Source organism: Podospora pseudoanserina, chromosome 1 (assembly GCF_035222485.1).
Source record: "Podospora pseudoanserina strain CBS 124.78 chromosome 1, whole genome shotgun sequence".
NCBI classification, from domain to species: Eukaryota; Fungi; Ascomycota; class Sordariomycetes; order Sordariales; family Podosporaceae; genus Podospora; species Podospora pseudoanserina.
In genome coordinates this window covers 170,477-185,308 of record NC_085920.1, presented here as the reverse complement: position 1 = coordinate 185,308, position 14,832 = coordinate 170,477, and the positions used below count along the sequence as shown (strand labels likewise).

Here is a 14,832-nt window from a genome sequence, read left to right as displayed (position 1 = left end):
TTTCGCCCTCAGCTGTTGACATCTCCCTCGTCAATATACTTGCTGGCTCCACCTATGTGCCCCTTTGGCTCATTCATTGCAAGAAATCTCCAAAGAACAGGCCACCAGCGCGCTCCTAGAGGACTTACCGTACAAGGAGTACTACCTGGGACATGGGGCGATTGTCTTACTCAAATAGACTTCCGCAGTGGTCCTGCTACAAACACAGGAGTTTGACACGATTTGCTGGAATCATCCGGACAACCGTAGTGACTACAGACCAAAATACTTTCCGCACACGATCATTCCGACACAAGCCCCATCTCAAGCAGCTTTTCTCATTACCCCTGATGGGGTATTTGTCGCTGTCGGCTATCGTTCACATCCAGTTCTCATCCTGAGTATCTTCGAGTTCCGTCTTAGTTGGTATTTGCGCCATCAAATTCGACAGCAAGGGAGTCAATGACCTCATTGTCAACCCTGACCCGGAATTTCGTACCCTAGTGGCAGCCTTTGAGGACGGTAGTCTCTGTGTCTTTGACCACCTAACGCAAGAACTGCATCTCCGCAGGCCTCAGGCCCATGCCCAAAATCTCGCCTGCTCTCCAGATGGAAGAAGCCTCGGGGCGGGGACCAATCAGGGTGCTGTCGAATTTTCGAATTCGAGCGTGATCACCATGGCACTATCACAACCAACTCTAGTACCCATCTACCGCACAAATCACCCATTACACCAGGCTGTCCGTGGTCTCTGCTTCAGTTCAGATGGGATACGCTTTGTTGACATTCGTGGCAAGAAAGGCCGCGTGTGGGCTCCGGCTTCTTTGGTCAGAAAGAGTATGAATGACTTGGTGAGCTCGACTGGGAGCTTGGACGCAGAGGCTGCTCAAACGTTTGGTTCACAAGCATCCAGGACGATGTTGCTTCACCCTCCTGAGCATCCAGAAATAACGAGTTCAATCGTGGCATCCCCTGACGGGAGCCTCATCATTGTTGGCAAAAGAGATGGGAGTGTAGTGGCATTATCAACAGCAGGGGCGAGAGAAATCGGTGTTCTCTACAGACATGGGATTGGGTCAGCGATTGGCGAAATTGTACTGAGCGCATCCCAACAGATGATTGCGTCTGTCGACGATTCGGCGCGTATTCTAGTTGTCAGGGTTGAAGCGCCACTGACTCTGTCTTCGGCTCACACACAGCTTCCGCAGGGCAATATTCTTCTAGACCGACGCTATCAAGAAGCTGTTACGCAAATGTTTTTCCGCTCCGCCGCCGATACGTTACTAGTTGCCGGTCGTACCTCTGCTCAACTGTGGAGTATACCGACTGGGTTGGTCTATTTTCCTGGTCGTCAAACTGTCGAAGCCACTGTGGGACTTGCAGTTGGTGACATCGCGGCCACTGACGGCCCAATCTCTCCTGGGCTGACCGGGAAAGTGTCTGATGCACAAATTTAACACACCGCGCCGTCTTCCCACACCCGAATACTGCCTGGTTCGTGCTCCTATATGGCGACGTTGTTCGTATCTACTCTTGGTCAAACTTTTCAGAACTCACGCCTGTTCATAGTAAAAGAATTGAGAGACCATACGAAGCCCCCGCACCCAAAACCGGAGTGGATGATCCCTTGCAGAGTCGCCATGTCAGAATCAAGGCATCTTACCACGTGGTGAAAGACCGTGTTGTGGAATTTATTGAGCCCTATTCGATCACCTGGCCGCAGCTTCACTTGTGGTCCGCCTCCTCGCTCGACCCATTTTCCACCGAGGATACTATCAGACCAGCAGACGAAACGAAATTGTACACGGTCAGATACAATGTCCACTCAGTTCTGAGTCTTGTTGGTGCGCCGACTTTGCTGTTTCCGGACACCAACCTGTGGGTGTGCAGTGTCAGCCTGCAATCAATGATGATAAACACGCACTTGTCGACCGGTCGTGGATCACAAGCCAGGGGCTTTGCCAATAGAAACTACCAAGGCACGTCCAAAACTCAGGCTCTCGGCTCTGGCACAGCGAGTGCATCGCCCTCGTCATCAACAATTCATGCAAGCACACCCATGACTCATGCACGAAGGCATTGCTTTGCTCTGAGTGAGTGGAGGACCGCAGCTGGGGTAGTTCGTGCCACAATAATCGTGCCGGCGCATACACAGGCCTGGGGGCGAATGGCAAATGGGAGTTCAACTGTCAGCCGGGAAGTTGGGATAGCGTTTGGGAATGGGCATCGGGTAGTTGTTATGAATGGTGGATTGGGATTCTCTGAGGGTGTTGCAGTGACGACATCGACGACCGTGAAAATCGCAGGCCAGGATATATGGACCGTCACTAGTGGAAGTATGCATCGTCAAGCTTCTCACGGGTAGTTATCTGTCTGGTTTTGGTAACATCATTCGGCTGAGCCACTTTTGTTTTCTTTTACTCTCTGCAGCGATGCCAGATAGTCAGTATTATACAGTATGTTTGCTTTTTTAATGTCCTATTATGCCTTTCCACAACACCACGATTGCGAGTCATCTTTGTTCAGACCACCTATTCTCATGTTCATCGATCATGGGCTTAAAAGTTCCATGTCAACACCATCCCAGCTGCAGCCACAATCTTGGACACGTCAGCTAATGAAACATTGTTGGCCGTGGTACCACACCGTTTTCTCGACCGAACACCATGTGTTGCTGCAGGACCATTGATAGCAAGACGCCTTACCCAGCGGCCTGACCACTTTGCACACCGAGGGGTAGCCGGACCGCGTCATCAGTTCGCTTCATCCAGTTGACTCAGCCCCCCAATCCTCTTCTCATTCCGGCGCCGATGATCACCAGTGTAGGAGATACCTGTAATCTGGACGTGGTGATGCGCGAATGGAGGTTCTCAAATGCTGACCGAGAGGCGATGTCCATCTTGGCCAAGAGCTGTCCAAAAAGGGCAACCCACCGAGGTTGGGGTCAGCCAGATGGCGAGGCGCAGCAGCTTTCAGCAACGCTCAGCTTCAAACCTTAAAGCCGACTTCCCCCGCTGCGGTTCCTTTGTCAAGATGGTTATTGTGTTAGACCACAAGTTCCCTACCTGATATTTACAGCAACACCTTTTTCTGCTTACACCAAGTCAACATTGGCATCCACAGAGTTTCAGCAAGAATCCACAGTTCCCCGCATCGAGAACACACTGCTGAACGCCAAGCTTCCCAAGCTTTTCCAAGTGTACGCCACCCGCCCATCATCCCGTGATGTCCAAAAGATCGTCTATTTTTGGGCGTCTTGGGCTGCGGGGAAGACCAAACGGCGATGATGCCCCGCCGCCAGCATACGATGGCCTTTCAACATCATCCACCTTACCGCAGCCTCAACTGCAACAGGGACAGACACCGGCTACAGAGGAAGAAGCTGACCTCACAGCTGCCTTTGAGTCACTCAATCTATCCGATGCTGGCTCACAGCCTACCGCCGACACCTGCCTCGCCCATCTGAAGCTCTTGCTTGCCATTCAGACCCTGAAAGAAGATGTGGGATACACCGATGGGCTGTTTGGCCTGTGGGACTCCCTTGCAGGACCCATCATTGTCGACGAAGAAAAGCGACGGTTAGCTGGTGCCGAACATGATAAGACTTTGGCAACCTTGAGCAGGATCAGAGAGAAGCGGTGGGCGCTTTTTGTGGCTAGGGCATCGGACCGATATGAGGCTTGGTGGAAAGGGATTCCTGGTCAAAGAATCCTGAGCGAGCGTGATATGAGCGAGCCTGAAAGGGATCAGAATGCATATTTCAACTTCCCCAACGACCCAAATCTCAAGTTTGGGTGGACGGAAAACATTTTGCCGCCTTTGGGTGAGTTGATGACGGTCCAAAGGGGACAGGAACGGGGCTAACAGTGGCGGCAGATGTACTGATGGTATGGCATACCCACATGCTCAACCCTCGTGCTTTTCTCGAGGACGCCATGCTTGTTGGTCTGCGATCATTCTGGTCCAATGGCATGCCATGGGCACTCGTCGACCGAGTCATTGATCCCGAAACCTTTTCATACCGCGTGTCGGATCAATGCAAAGCCAACTGGACCAAGCAGACGGGGCACGCGTGGGATGTCGCTGATGACTCCCCCAGGAAGACACTGCTTTGCCCTCGATGCAACACCTCTCTTGAGGTTCTCTGGACAACTTGTGGCCGACCTGAGAACCACCGCCCCAACCCAAACACTGAGATTGATCTCATTGGCGAAGGCTATGGCGATGGAAACCTCAACTCCGGCTGTCCTCAATGTGGCATTACCATCAAAAAGGAACTATTATCCGTTGCGAGATTCGTCAAGGACGTCACGGCACTCATGGGACACTCCAACAAGCCCATGCATGGCACTATCCTCGACACCCGCTCTGGGATCCCCGAGCTTCCGGATCAGACATCTGTCGCGCTCAAACTCCGCGTCCCACGAACGTTCCCTAACGCCATGCTCAAGTCCGGCTGCGACTCCATCCGCACCGATATCATGACACTCCTCCACAAGCCACTCATCCCGGACCCAACGATGGAGGACGTGCGCAGGAAGATTGAGTATGTGCTGTCCAGGCCGTCAAACGTCAAAGAGATCAGTGGCTTCAAGGCGGGCTCGGCATCAAAACAGGCCCTGAGACCGGGCTCTCGGACGGCAATCCGCAAGATGATGAACACATACTGGCAGAATTTCTCGCCTTTCGGGCTTGATCTCTCTGGAGCGGTGATGAGGCAGGGTATTTTTGTGGAAAAGATGGTCAAGCTTGACTGGTTGCACAGCCCGTCCGCCCGTCAGACGATGGAGAGGTTGATTGTGAAATACAACCGGTTCCTTGCCATCATGGCGGAGAACCCTGACAATGTGGTGGTGCCAACGCTGGATGTGGATTTGGCATGGCATACTCATCAGTTGAGTCCGGGCATGTACTACCAACACACGGTGTCGCTGACGGGGAAATTTGTCGATCACGATGACAAGATTGAGGAGGGAGTTTTGAGCGCGCAGTTTGAGTGGACGAGTCAAAAGTATCAGGAGAAGTATGGGGAGGTGTACAGTGAGTGTACTTGCTGGTATTGCGAAGGTTTGTTTCCCGTGCTGTGTTGCATATGAGATGAAAGCTGACTGACATGAACATCAAAGCCATTCGATCTTCCCACGTTTCTGGCTTGTCAGGCGCCCTGGGGGTGTCAAAACAGGAGAGAATTGCAGACAACTTCCACTCATCTGGCCAAGCGGCGCTTTGCCCACCGGACAAGTCGGCGCACATTTCTGCTCATAATGCTGTCATGCCGACTGAGGACTATAGACAGACAGTCCGTAAACGGTTGGTGGCTGTGCACCAAAAGCGATTGGATGCCGCTTATGCCAAGGCAAAGGCGAGAGCGGAGAAGAAGGGGAGAAAGATACCGCCTAGGGAAGCGTATGTGTACGATCATTGGGGTCACCCTGTCACGCAGACTGGCCCGTATGGACATCCGATGTGGTGGACAGCCGGTATGTATTTTGCTTGGGCTCCGGGTGCCATGATGGCTGGGGGTTGCGGTGGTGGCGGAGGGGATTGGGGAGGATGTGCTGCTCCTGGTGTTGGTGATGGTGGGTTTACGGGGAACTGTGGAGGAAATGGAGGGTGTGATGGGGGGGTGGGAGGCGGTAGTGGCGCCTGTGGAGGAGTTGGTTGTGGAGGGGCGGTTGCGGTGGAGGTGGTGGTGATGGTGGTGGTGGTGGTGGGGGTGGTTGCGGGGGAGGGGGAGGGGGGTGCGGAGGCGGCGGCGGATCATGATTGCTGTGTTTGATGCTTTGTTGATAGCATTAGCTTCCTATTCTCTTTGCGGTTTGCGTTTTTGTCCTTTTAGCTTGTTACATTCATCACATCTAAGCTCTTCCCCGCCTGCTCCCTTTTTGTGCCAATGCCTTGGAGCATGTTCATCTCTGTCTTTGTCCCATTGGCAACACTGAAATCAAGGTCCCTTCAAGGTAGGCGGCGAACCATCCTCTCGGGTTGACCCAACAGAGTGGTACCGGCGCACGCTCCCGCAGCCGCTAACCACCTAGTGCCAACCCTGTGCCGTCTGGATACACCCAAGCGATTGGACAGCACATATTCAACAGGGTGTGTCATGCATTGGTCGCATGCTGATGGCGTTTTTGGGCCACTTTTTACTACCCTCCTGCTCAAGGATAGGCAAAATGTGGCGGGAAAAGGGGGTAATTGGGGGTGAAGATGCCTTTCTAGGCACTCTTTTGGCGGTGTGCGAACCGCAGGATGTGGTCCGCATCATGGCAACTTGAACCCAACTGTTTGGGTCGTGCTGTGCCTCATCGGCTTGTCCCCACGATCCAGCCTGTCGGGTCCTGTGGGTTTGTTACCCAGAGACTTTGTCTTCATGGAGGCCGAGAGCCCAGGATGATGGAAAAGGGAGAAGCCCTTTTCTGTGATGTCTGATAACCCTGTCATGACGTGGAAGGCTAGGTATGTGCCTATTCGCTGGCCACACTCCCGGCCTAAAGGCTTCTCTGCGCCGAGAGGCCCCGGGGGTTCCACGCAATGTTCCGGCCCTTTCCCGGACAGGGTAGCTGATGACCGGGGGTTGAGCCTTGAGCGTTGCCCACAAGGTTTCCCATTCCTCCCCTTGCCCCTTGTCTTCTCTTCTCCTCGACCACGCTTCCCTCAGACGAAGATCTGGTGATCTTCGTCTTCGACCTCATTGTTCATCAAACAATCCAATTCTCTCGACTCCCTCTTAATTCTTCAAAGCAATACCAACCACAAATGGCCTCGTCAGAGAAAACCCCAGCGCCAGATAATGGCCGCACCAAGAACAAGTCGTCGAGTCGCGTCTCCTCCTCCACCGCCTCCCAAAAGCCCGGGAGTGTCTTTTCTGCCAGCCCCAGTCAGAAGTCAGTATCTCACGGCCACTTGTTGTTTATGTATCTCTTACTTACTCTTGTTAGATCTTTGGACCATGCTTCCCTCTCCCCTCCCGCCGCACCTCCTGCACCGACATACCCGCTGGCCAACCAACAACAGGCTGGTGATACCCTCAGTCCTGAGAGAAGAGAGGAGATTCGGTTCTTGACCTCCTTCGCCGGAGGAGCCACCGGTTCGGCTGGTTCCTCCCGCCGCCCTGAAGCCGTGGAGTTGTCGTCATCTTCCTCCTGGGACGACTCGACTCCCACTGCTGGTGGTGACGATCACGGCGAGGAGTTTGTGGAGCTTGAGGCCGACACGATCAGGCAGAAAGTGTGCGTATTCTATTTTGCAACGATCAGAGAGAGATATACTGACAGATACGGACATGATAGGGCGTTGAGCAAGATGAGGCGAGATCGGGAGAATCCCAGAGCTCCCAAGCCGGCGAGGAAGAGAGTGAGGGATGACGAGAGCACCCGGGCTCAGGCCGGGTCGTCGAAGAGGACCTCGGAGATGGGGTCTACTGGGAAGAAGAGGGAGATGGAGATAGATGCGCCTGAGGAGGTGTAAGAGGGTTGCCGATTGTGTAATATTCGTACCACTAGACGAGTGAGACACCCTTTGGGGTGCACCCCTGAGAGGGTAGAGGGGTAGGCGCCCCGAAAATGACTTTTCTCAAGACTTTTTCCATGACTTTGCCCATGGCTTTTCCCATGACTTTTCCCATGAGACTCTCCACCTTTTCCCCATTGACATACAATTCCTGGAGTAACCAGTATCATTGGTCTGCATTTTATCCTATACATACTACCGCACAAACCTATGACCGGAAATTGCCGTCATATAATCCATCATACTTCATTGAACGGATTCTTCTTCCTATGGCTGCATACCTTGTGCCCTGAGTTCCATCTCCAGGCCTCGCCTCATCTTACTTCTCAGGATCACCGTTAATATCGTGTCTTTGGAGCTGTTTATGTGTCATTGGTATAGCCGACCAGTTCATTCTAATACAGATTGGAACATTAACAACCATGGGTTTATATAGGACTTTGTACGAGACAAAATGCAATGTCATGCAAGTTATAATTTTTAATGTAAAAGTCAACTGGGAAGGTGACAGGATATCACAATCAACGGTAGTTAACTTGGTAATAAGAGGCTTAACATACTTAGAGTCCCTATAACATAGAGCTTTGTGCAATTTTGGAGATGAAGTATGCTCAACACAACATCGTCTGAGCCTTTCACCTTGGTTTCGTTTGTAAACGCTGCTGAACCACACAGCAGCATGAGCAAACGAACTGCAAATCGTGGACAAGCCGTCACAAACCGCGAACACGCCCGCAAAAATCGCGAGCATGCCGGCACACATCACGCAAAGGCCATTTTTGAGATCGTGAACAGGCATATCTGTCGCGTGAGTAAACGCTGTTAAGTTCATCTAAGTTTGCTAAAAGCAGCACGAACAGACGAGTTATATTCAATATCTAATCAGGAAAACATCATTCACTAACGCATGTTACTTATATAGTCGTTTCAACAGAACATCCTCAAGGATGTTAGATTACAGGTACATGCAGAATGGAGACTTTGTGATCCCGGGCTAAGTTGCTAAGAAAATGTCCCGTTTATTTGCATTTCAGGTTCTTTCCAAAGCAGTTAATTACAAGACGGTAAAGAGAATTTGGCTCTCTATGGTATTATAAAGGACTAAGTACCTAACTTCCATCAGTGCTCATGTTTTACATGCTGAAATAGTCCGTATCTTTTAGCTCTTTCTTAGCTTTGCCTTGATCACAGGGTTTACGAGATATTTGTTTTGTCTAAAGAGGTAGATTGTTTTAATCAACCACTTCGGTCAATATATACACTCGTCTAGGTATTTCCAAAACTGATCCCCAAAGCGCCATGTACACAGTTAAATCTCGCACCCTGCAGTTCACTGACGTGCAAAGAGTTTGCAAGAGTAAGCCTTTCCCACACCCTTCTGACATCTTCTTTGACAAAAGGATTTGTCACTAAAACCCTACCCTGGAAACAACGGATTTCATGTCCACATAGCTATAATTAAGGGTTGATAGTTCCTGGTGTAATTAGAGGAATATAGCTTTTTTTATTCGCTAGTTTGTTAGCTCTTTTGCCCGAATGGCGGTGTTATAAAGATACTTTTATATACCTAGGTAGCCTTCTTTCAATTCAAGCTTGGCGTATGCTTCAGTGGTCGCTAGGTAGTCAGTTTGTTATTTCACACCATGCGGCTGGCGTGGCGGAAAATGGGAACTTGAAGGCTTAGGCCATGACTCGACTAAGAAGGTCCCAGTGGGGAGTTTAGGTATCTTGAGCAACAACAGCTCTTGTTTCAGGTCTTCAGCAAACACCAGTACTGGGATTCACAGCTTTAACCCGAACCCGGACAGCAAGTTCGCCGTGATGGAAGGGATAGGTCAATTGTAAATGGTAATGGTGGTTTGTATAGAAAGTTGTCTCTATCAAATAGCAGGCTAATAGAGAGCTGTGCGTCGTGCAATAAGCTGGCAGTGCCAAGAACTGACATGATAAGGGGGTTGGTTGGTCTTCATGAGATCTGATAAACGCATAGCACAGAATCCGATAGATACATGACCGGAGCGGGTTTAGATTCGTCCGACCAACAACCTGCCAGGTCTGTTCATATGTGAAGGGTGCCCTGTCTTCGCACCACATGGATCATTATGACAAGCCAGCCCAAACCTTCCCAACTACTCCCAACTACAACCCCACCACAAGTAGATGCGGGTCTTGGCAACGCTGCAGTCGTACCAACGTCGCCTGAGAAGTCTTTCAGCAAAGGCAATGGTCAACATCCTGGAGTACAATATTGGGGTGGCTGCAGAAGATCTGAACAGATATTGTCCTGGAGGGTTTCATCCCATTCACCTCCACGACAAACTCCACGATGGCCGTTATGAAATTGTGCACAAGCTTGGTTTTGGTGCCTTCTCCACTGTATGGCTTGCACGGGACAACCAGTATGTAAAAGCCTCGCAGTCGCCTCTAGCGATTAAAAACTTGACTTCCCTCGGCTGCTGACTGAAGTATCAGGGAGGAGCGGAATGTAACCGTTAAGGTCGTCACCGCCGACAAATCAGACGAAACCAGCTGCGAGCTGAGTATTCTGCAGGCTCTAAAGGAGCGAGGCGACGTCAACCATCCTGGGCACAACCATGTCTCCCACCTTGTCGAGTCATTCCATATCCAGGGACCCAATGGGCGGCACCTCTGCGCCGTTCAGGACCTGTTGGGACCTACGACATCATCTGTGACGGATCGATGCCCAAACTACCGGCTGGAAGGGAATCTTGCCCGGTCCATCTCTAGACAGCTCCTTCTGGCCGTTGACTATTTACACTCGGCCGGCGTGGCACACGGAGGTGAGTGATCATTACTCAAGGTCTTCGAGCTTGTCAAAAATCTAACCTGTTCCAGACATCCACATGGGCAATGTTCTATTCCGTCTCCCCGAACTGGAAGTGGCATCCCCAGAGGTCATCATCAAAGACCTAGGCCCTCCGCAGACAGGGAAGGTCGCCAGGAAAGATGGAGGACCTCTTGAACCGGGTATGCCAGAATATCTTGTGGAACCGGCCGAGTTTAACCCGAAGATATACCCTCACCTGCGTGAGGTCAGACTAATCGATTTTGGCGAATGTGGGTTGCCGCCTCGTTTTCTACCTCTATGCACTGGAGCTGATACAAAAAATGTAGCTTTTTTCCTTTCCGACCCCCCTAGCGAAATATCTACACCAATGTCCCTACACCCCCCGGAGCTTGTCTTTCAACGTGGTCTGAGTAGGGCGGTGGATATCTGGAATCTTGGTTCCACGGTGAGTAAAGATGATCATAAGATTTTGTCTGTTGATGCTGACTTTGCTGACAATACAAGACTTACGAGCTCATCACTGGTCGAACGCCTTTCGAGGCGGATTTCGATGATAAGGACTTGATCCCGCAGTTTCAAAAAGTCATTGGCGATCTCCCTGAACAGTGGATTCAAGATGCACTTGCCAGCGGTGTTTTGAAAGAACCTCCCAATTGTCCGTGAAATCTTCTTTCTGGCGTCGATGAGTTCGAGCAACTGCTTGCATCTCCCTCACTAACACGTTTCCAGATTCAACAGCAGAGTATTTCCTGTCTCTGGAAGAAGAGATACGGAGATCCTACAACGATGGATACGAAAGGGACACACTTCAATTTGGCGAGGCAGAGCTAGAAACACTTGGTTGCTATCTTCGGAAACTCCTGGTGGTTGACCCTGATCACAGGGCTACGACCTCTGAACTCCTGAACGATCCGTGGGTTGCACAAAAAGAGTCCAAGTCACAAGCCACATAAGCTGCCGTCGACGGAGGCTGATGTCTGCTCCAAGGAAGTTGGGAAGGATGACACGGCTCCTTTGGTGCCCTGTTATTGTGGTAGTATCAATAAGAAGGGTAATCATTTAGCGGTATCATGAGTAAAAGTTCCATGACCGTAAGCCGACAGGCCGCACCAACATGCCACCATCATCATGCAAGCTCTGCTGGCTAAAGAAACGCCTAGCGACGCCAAGTCTCTCTGGGGGCCAATGGGTATATGGTTAGCGGGCACTTATGCAGTATCATCACCAAGTTCTATGCTGTGCCACCCCGAGTGGGGTTGAACCTGAGTGCATGTGTCGGAAGGTAAGGCTGGCTTGTTTAGTGATAGGCGCCTATGATATATAGAAACACGACAATTGGCAACCGTCTGAGACAACTCCATAGGAAAGAATGATGGCTTTTGATTCTGGTTTCAGACCTAGGCTGTTGAACAAAGAATGTTGGCCCTGCCGATGACACGTCAGACCCCAACAACCTGCGGCCAGGAGGCGGTTCCGAAGGCTGAAAGAGTATAGATATGCAGCTCTTCTGGCACTTACATCAATCGGACCATTAGCTCTTCACTACTTCTCACCTCACACTCCAGAGATCGAACAGTTGTTGGCTTGATACGAAGTAAACAAGGTCTACATCCCTTTCCTTTTACGCGACGACCATGGCTCCAACCGTTACTTGGCGTGCGGGCACCGCCCCCCGCAATCCAATACAAGCCAATGGCATCCTCGCCGCCTGTCAAACAGCAGCTCAAGATGCTGAATTTGCAGATTTTCTCACAATGGAGATATGGTAGGTAAGATAGCCATCACTGGAACGGACAGACGACTGACACCTGTGGGCCATGATGACAGGACTGGGCGGCATACGAGTCGCAGTGACCAAGCCAACCATGCCACGACCCGACTCAAGACCGTGATCCAGACGGCCAACGGGCAACACCAGGTCGCCCATATCTACCTAGACGCGAACTACACCTACACCGGCCATACTCTTTACCCCAACGTCAAGCACGACTGAGTCTATCAAGCCAGGTGGTATCCTTTTACAGATGTCTAGCCCCGTTCGTTGGCGCATTTGTTACAAGTTTAGTTCTCAATGGGTCCGAATTGTGCGGTAAGGTTGACAAGCTCGAAGGCGGTCCAGGGCGGTGGCTTTTGTTGACCAAGATTGTCAAAGATAGGTACTTTTGGATACGTCAATGGTGGATGGCATTGGATACAAAGAGAAGAAGTCATTGAAATCTAGTGCGGTTTTGGCCCAAGTTAATACACCGTTTATAATCAAGCATGCAAAGTTTGTTATTCAGAGCCTCGTGCACTCACGACCTCTTCATAATGTGTGTCTATGGTTAGAGAGGTGCTCCATACTTGCTTGCGAGATTTTCATGTCTTCATTGGACGATAATCCCAGTACAGGCCATTCAGAACTGTCCAGTACTTAGAAAGTGTGGTTGCGGAATGTGGACTTCGAAGTACCGTAGTTGTGCTGGCCTCCCAGGATGAGGTCAAGACAACGCAAGGGAAGGCAAAATATTCGACATCATCTTGCATTAAGCACTATTATCACCAATCTTCTCAAGTCTATAGCATATCCCAAACATTCACGGCCATTCATCCAATCCGAGCCCAGACATGCGAGACCCAACCCAGTATATAAACCGATTCCATGCAAATATTCCCTGTGTAGAACGAGAGTGCGCCAAAGTGCCGTGATCATAAAAGAGTGAAAGACAGGCCGAAAAAGAGTGTCCCATATAGGTATCATAGCCCAAACACCATGCTAAACGAGAGAAACGCTAGTAGTTTGAGTCATCAAAAATGAGTGTCGAAAAAAGAGTGTTGGTAAAAGTGGGCGCTTAGAGCTGGCCACCGCCTTGGGGGAAGCCGCAGCCCTGCTTGCCATTCTGAGTGTTGGCACCCACACCAGAGCAGCTGCCAAAGGCGGGACGGACACCGTCGTTGACCAGAGCGCAGCAGCCAGAGGCGCAGTCAGCGTCGCTGGTGCACTCGCCGGTGATGAACTGGCGGCCGGCACCGTTGCCGACGTTGCCAGCACCGGCCGGGTCGGGGACGAGGGTGCTGGGCATGATGGTGCCACCAACTGCACCGGCATTACCACCACCCTGGTTGTTGTTGTTGTTGTTGCCACCATTGTTACCACCACCATTACCGCCGGCGTTGTTACCACCGCCGTTACCGCCGGCATTGCCACCCTCGAAACCGCAGCCTTGCTTGCCGGCCTGAGTCTGAGCACCTACACCGGAGCACACACCAATGGTCTCACCTCCTCTAGGGAGGGTAGCACAGCAGCCAGAGGCACAGTCGGCGGCGCCATTACACTGGCCTCCAATGAACTGGCCACCAGCTCCGTTGCCGATGTTCTTCTCACCGGCGGGATCGGGGAGGGCCTGGCGCTGAGAGAGGTCAGGAGCAGCGTGGACGGCAGCAATGGTCACTGTTCATCATGTTAGAGCGGGTAGGAACAGTACATGTTGAGAAGTGAAGTGACTTACAGGCTAGAGCGCTGACGATCTTGGTGAACTGGACCATGGTGGCGAGTGATGAATTAAAGCGAAAGAGACCAAGAAGGTGTCAAAAGTTAGATGTCAAGGAAAGACCAGTGGTATTAAAGAGTCGACTGGCGACTGCTGTAGAGAAAGGAATGCAAAGGGACACCGGGTCCTGTTCTTGAAGAAGAAAGATGTAAAAGGATTGACTACGGTCGAGGGATGGCGAGATGAGTTGAATGGTCCATCTGAACCGGAGGGAACGACTCGTCTTTATACAGGATGCTCATGAGGTGATGGGCTTTCGAATAAGGCTGAACTCAGGGGTGTCCAAAGTTCTCTCTCCTGTCGGTGGCGTTCTGAGTCGTGACAGGTCGAGCCAGGCGATCAGAAAGTCCTTCCAACCCGATGCAGTTGTCGTCTCAGGCCCTCGGGTGCTAGTGGTTGTGGTGGTGATGCGCCAGGATCACTAACGCGGGGTGCAGACAGGGGTCTAGAAGGTGGCACAAAACCCCTGTCGGCAGAGGTTTGGAATGTGGAACATTGTTCTTTGAATGCTCCAAATGGAACTTGTCTGACAAGACAGGCGCGCGTGTAAAACCAACGACCAAACCGGGAGCGGAGTTAGTGAGTGGATTCTCGTCTGATTCTGGTCGGGCACTTCGGTTGAAGTCTCTGGGTTGTCGTCTCACTGCTGGCCGCACCAAGTTGATCGTCCAAAGAGGTGACGGCGTTCTGGACTCCGACAGGGGATTGTACGTCTCGGCTCAGCGGTAGGGCTCTCGGCTGCCGACCGAGAGGAGATAAATTACGGTGGGCGGCCTTTGACACGGCCCAGAGCTGACGGAGTATGCATCGCCAGGAGGTAGCCTTTCTCCTTGTGGTCAACTGTGGTCGCAGAGCTACAATGTGATTGATGAAACTCAAACCCCTGGAAGCAAAGCTTGAGCAAGCCACAAGACCCCTGTTTCTGTGGGGTCGGCCGATCAGTGGAGCCTTCCAACGGCGCGCAACACAACCTCTTGGCATGTTTGGCAGGTGGGGGGAGGGGCA

At 51.5% G+C, this 14,832-nt stretch overlaps 4 protein-coding genes across 4 annotated transcripts; 3 read left to right on the top strand and 1 right to left on the bottom strand.

Annotated features, from left to right (window-relative positions):
- Positions 1-2,785: 2,785 nt before the first annotated feature.
- QC764_100410 (uncharacterized protein) lies at positions 2,786-5,758 on the top strand (the record flags this gene model as incomplete). The annotated part of the gene is made up of 3 exons (XM_062941260.1): positions 2,786-3,802; positions 3,856-5,046; positions 5,106-5,758. Exons 1-3 carry the CDS (start codon positions 3,205-3,207, stop codon positions 5,756-5,758), a joined length of 2,442 nt encoding a protein of 813 aa, XP_062804101.1. The 5' UTR covers positions 2,786-3,204.
- A 3,795-nt stretch (positions 5,759-9,553) lies between these two features.
- Positions 9,554-11,438, top strand: QC764_100420 (uncharacterized protein). The gene is made up of 6 exons (XM_062941261.1): positions 9,554-9,887; positions 9,961-10,289; positions 10,345-10,566; positions 10,624-10,742; positions 10,802-10,952; positions 11,027-11,438. Exons 1-6 carry the CDS (start codon positions 9,649-9,651, stop codon positions 11,248-11,250), a joined length of 1,284 nt encoding a protein of 427 aa, XP_062804100.1. The 5' UTR covers positions 9,554-9,648; the 3' UTR covers positions 11,251-11,438.
- Positions 11,439-11,737: 299 nt separating this feature from the next.
- Positions 11,738-12,664, top strand: QC764_100430 (uncharacterized protein). Its single transcript, XM_062941262.1, has 2 exons — positions 11,738-12,062; positions 12,125-12,664. The coding sequence occupies exons 1-2, from the start codon at positions 11,932-11,934 to the stop codon at positions 12,288-12,290; spliced, it is 297 nt and encodes a 98-aa protein (XP_062804099.1). The 5' UTR covers positions 11,738-11,931; the 3' UTR covers positions 12,291-12,664.
- A 55-nt stretch (positions 12,665-12,719) lies between these two features.
- On the bottom strand, positions 12,720-14,683 carry QC764_100440 (uncharacterized protein). Its single transcript, XM_062941263.1, has 2 exons — positions 13,786-14,683; positions 12,720-13,727 (listed from the first exon to the last, which is right to left on the bottom strand). The coding sequence occupies exons 1-2, from the start codon at positions 13,820-13,822 to the stop codon at positions 13,129-13,131; spliced, it is 636 nt and encodes a 211-aa protein (XP_062804098.1). The 5' UTR covers positions 13,823-14,683; the 3' UTR covers positions 12,720-13,128.
- Positions 14,684-14,832: the final 149 nt, after the last annotated feature.

Excerpts from the sequence above, each read along its gene's own strand:
- QC764_100440 (XM_062941263.1), bottom strand. The coding sequence starts at position 13,822 with ATGGTCCAGTTCACCAAGATCGTCAGCGCTCTAGCCT. Across the intron at positions 13,728-13,785 it reads GATCGTCAGCGCTCTAGCCT|TGACCATTGCTGCCGTCCAC; the intron begins GTAAGTCACTTC and ends CATGATGAACAG.
- QC764_100430 (XM_062941262.1), top strand. The coding sequence starts at position 11,932 with ATGGCTCCAACCGTTACTTGGCGTGCGGGCACCGCCCCCCGCAATCCA. Across the intron at positions 12,063-12,124 it reads TTTCTCACAATGGAGATATG|GACTGGGCGGCATACGAGTC; the intron begins GTAGGTAAGATA and ends CCATGATGACAG.
- QC764_100420 (XM_062941261.1), top strand. The coding sequence starts at position 9,649 with ATGCGGGTCTTGGCAACGCTGCAGTCGTACCAACGTCGCCTGAGAAGT. Across the intron at positions 10,567-10,623 it reads ACTAATCGATTTTGGCGAAT|CTTTTTTCCTTTCCGACCCC; the intron begins GTGGGTTGCCGC and ends CAAAAAATGTAG. Across the intron at positions 10,953-11,026 it reads TTTGAAAGAACCTCCCAATT|ATTCAACAGCAGAGTATTTC; the intron begins GTCCGTGAAATC and ends ACACGTTTCCAG.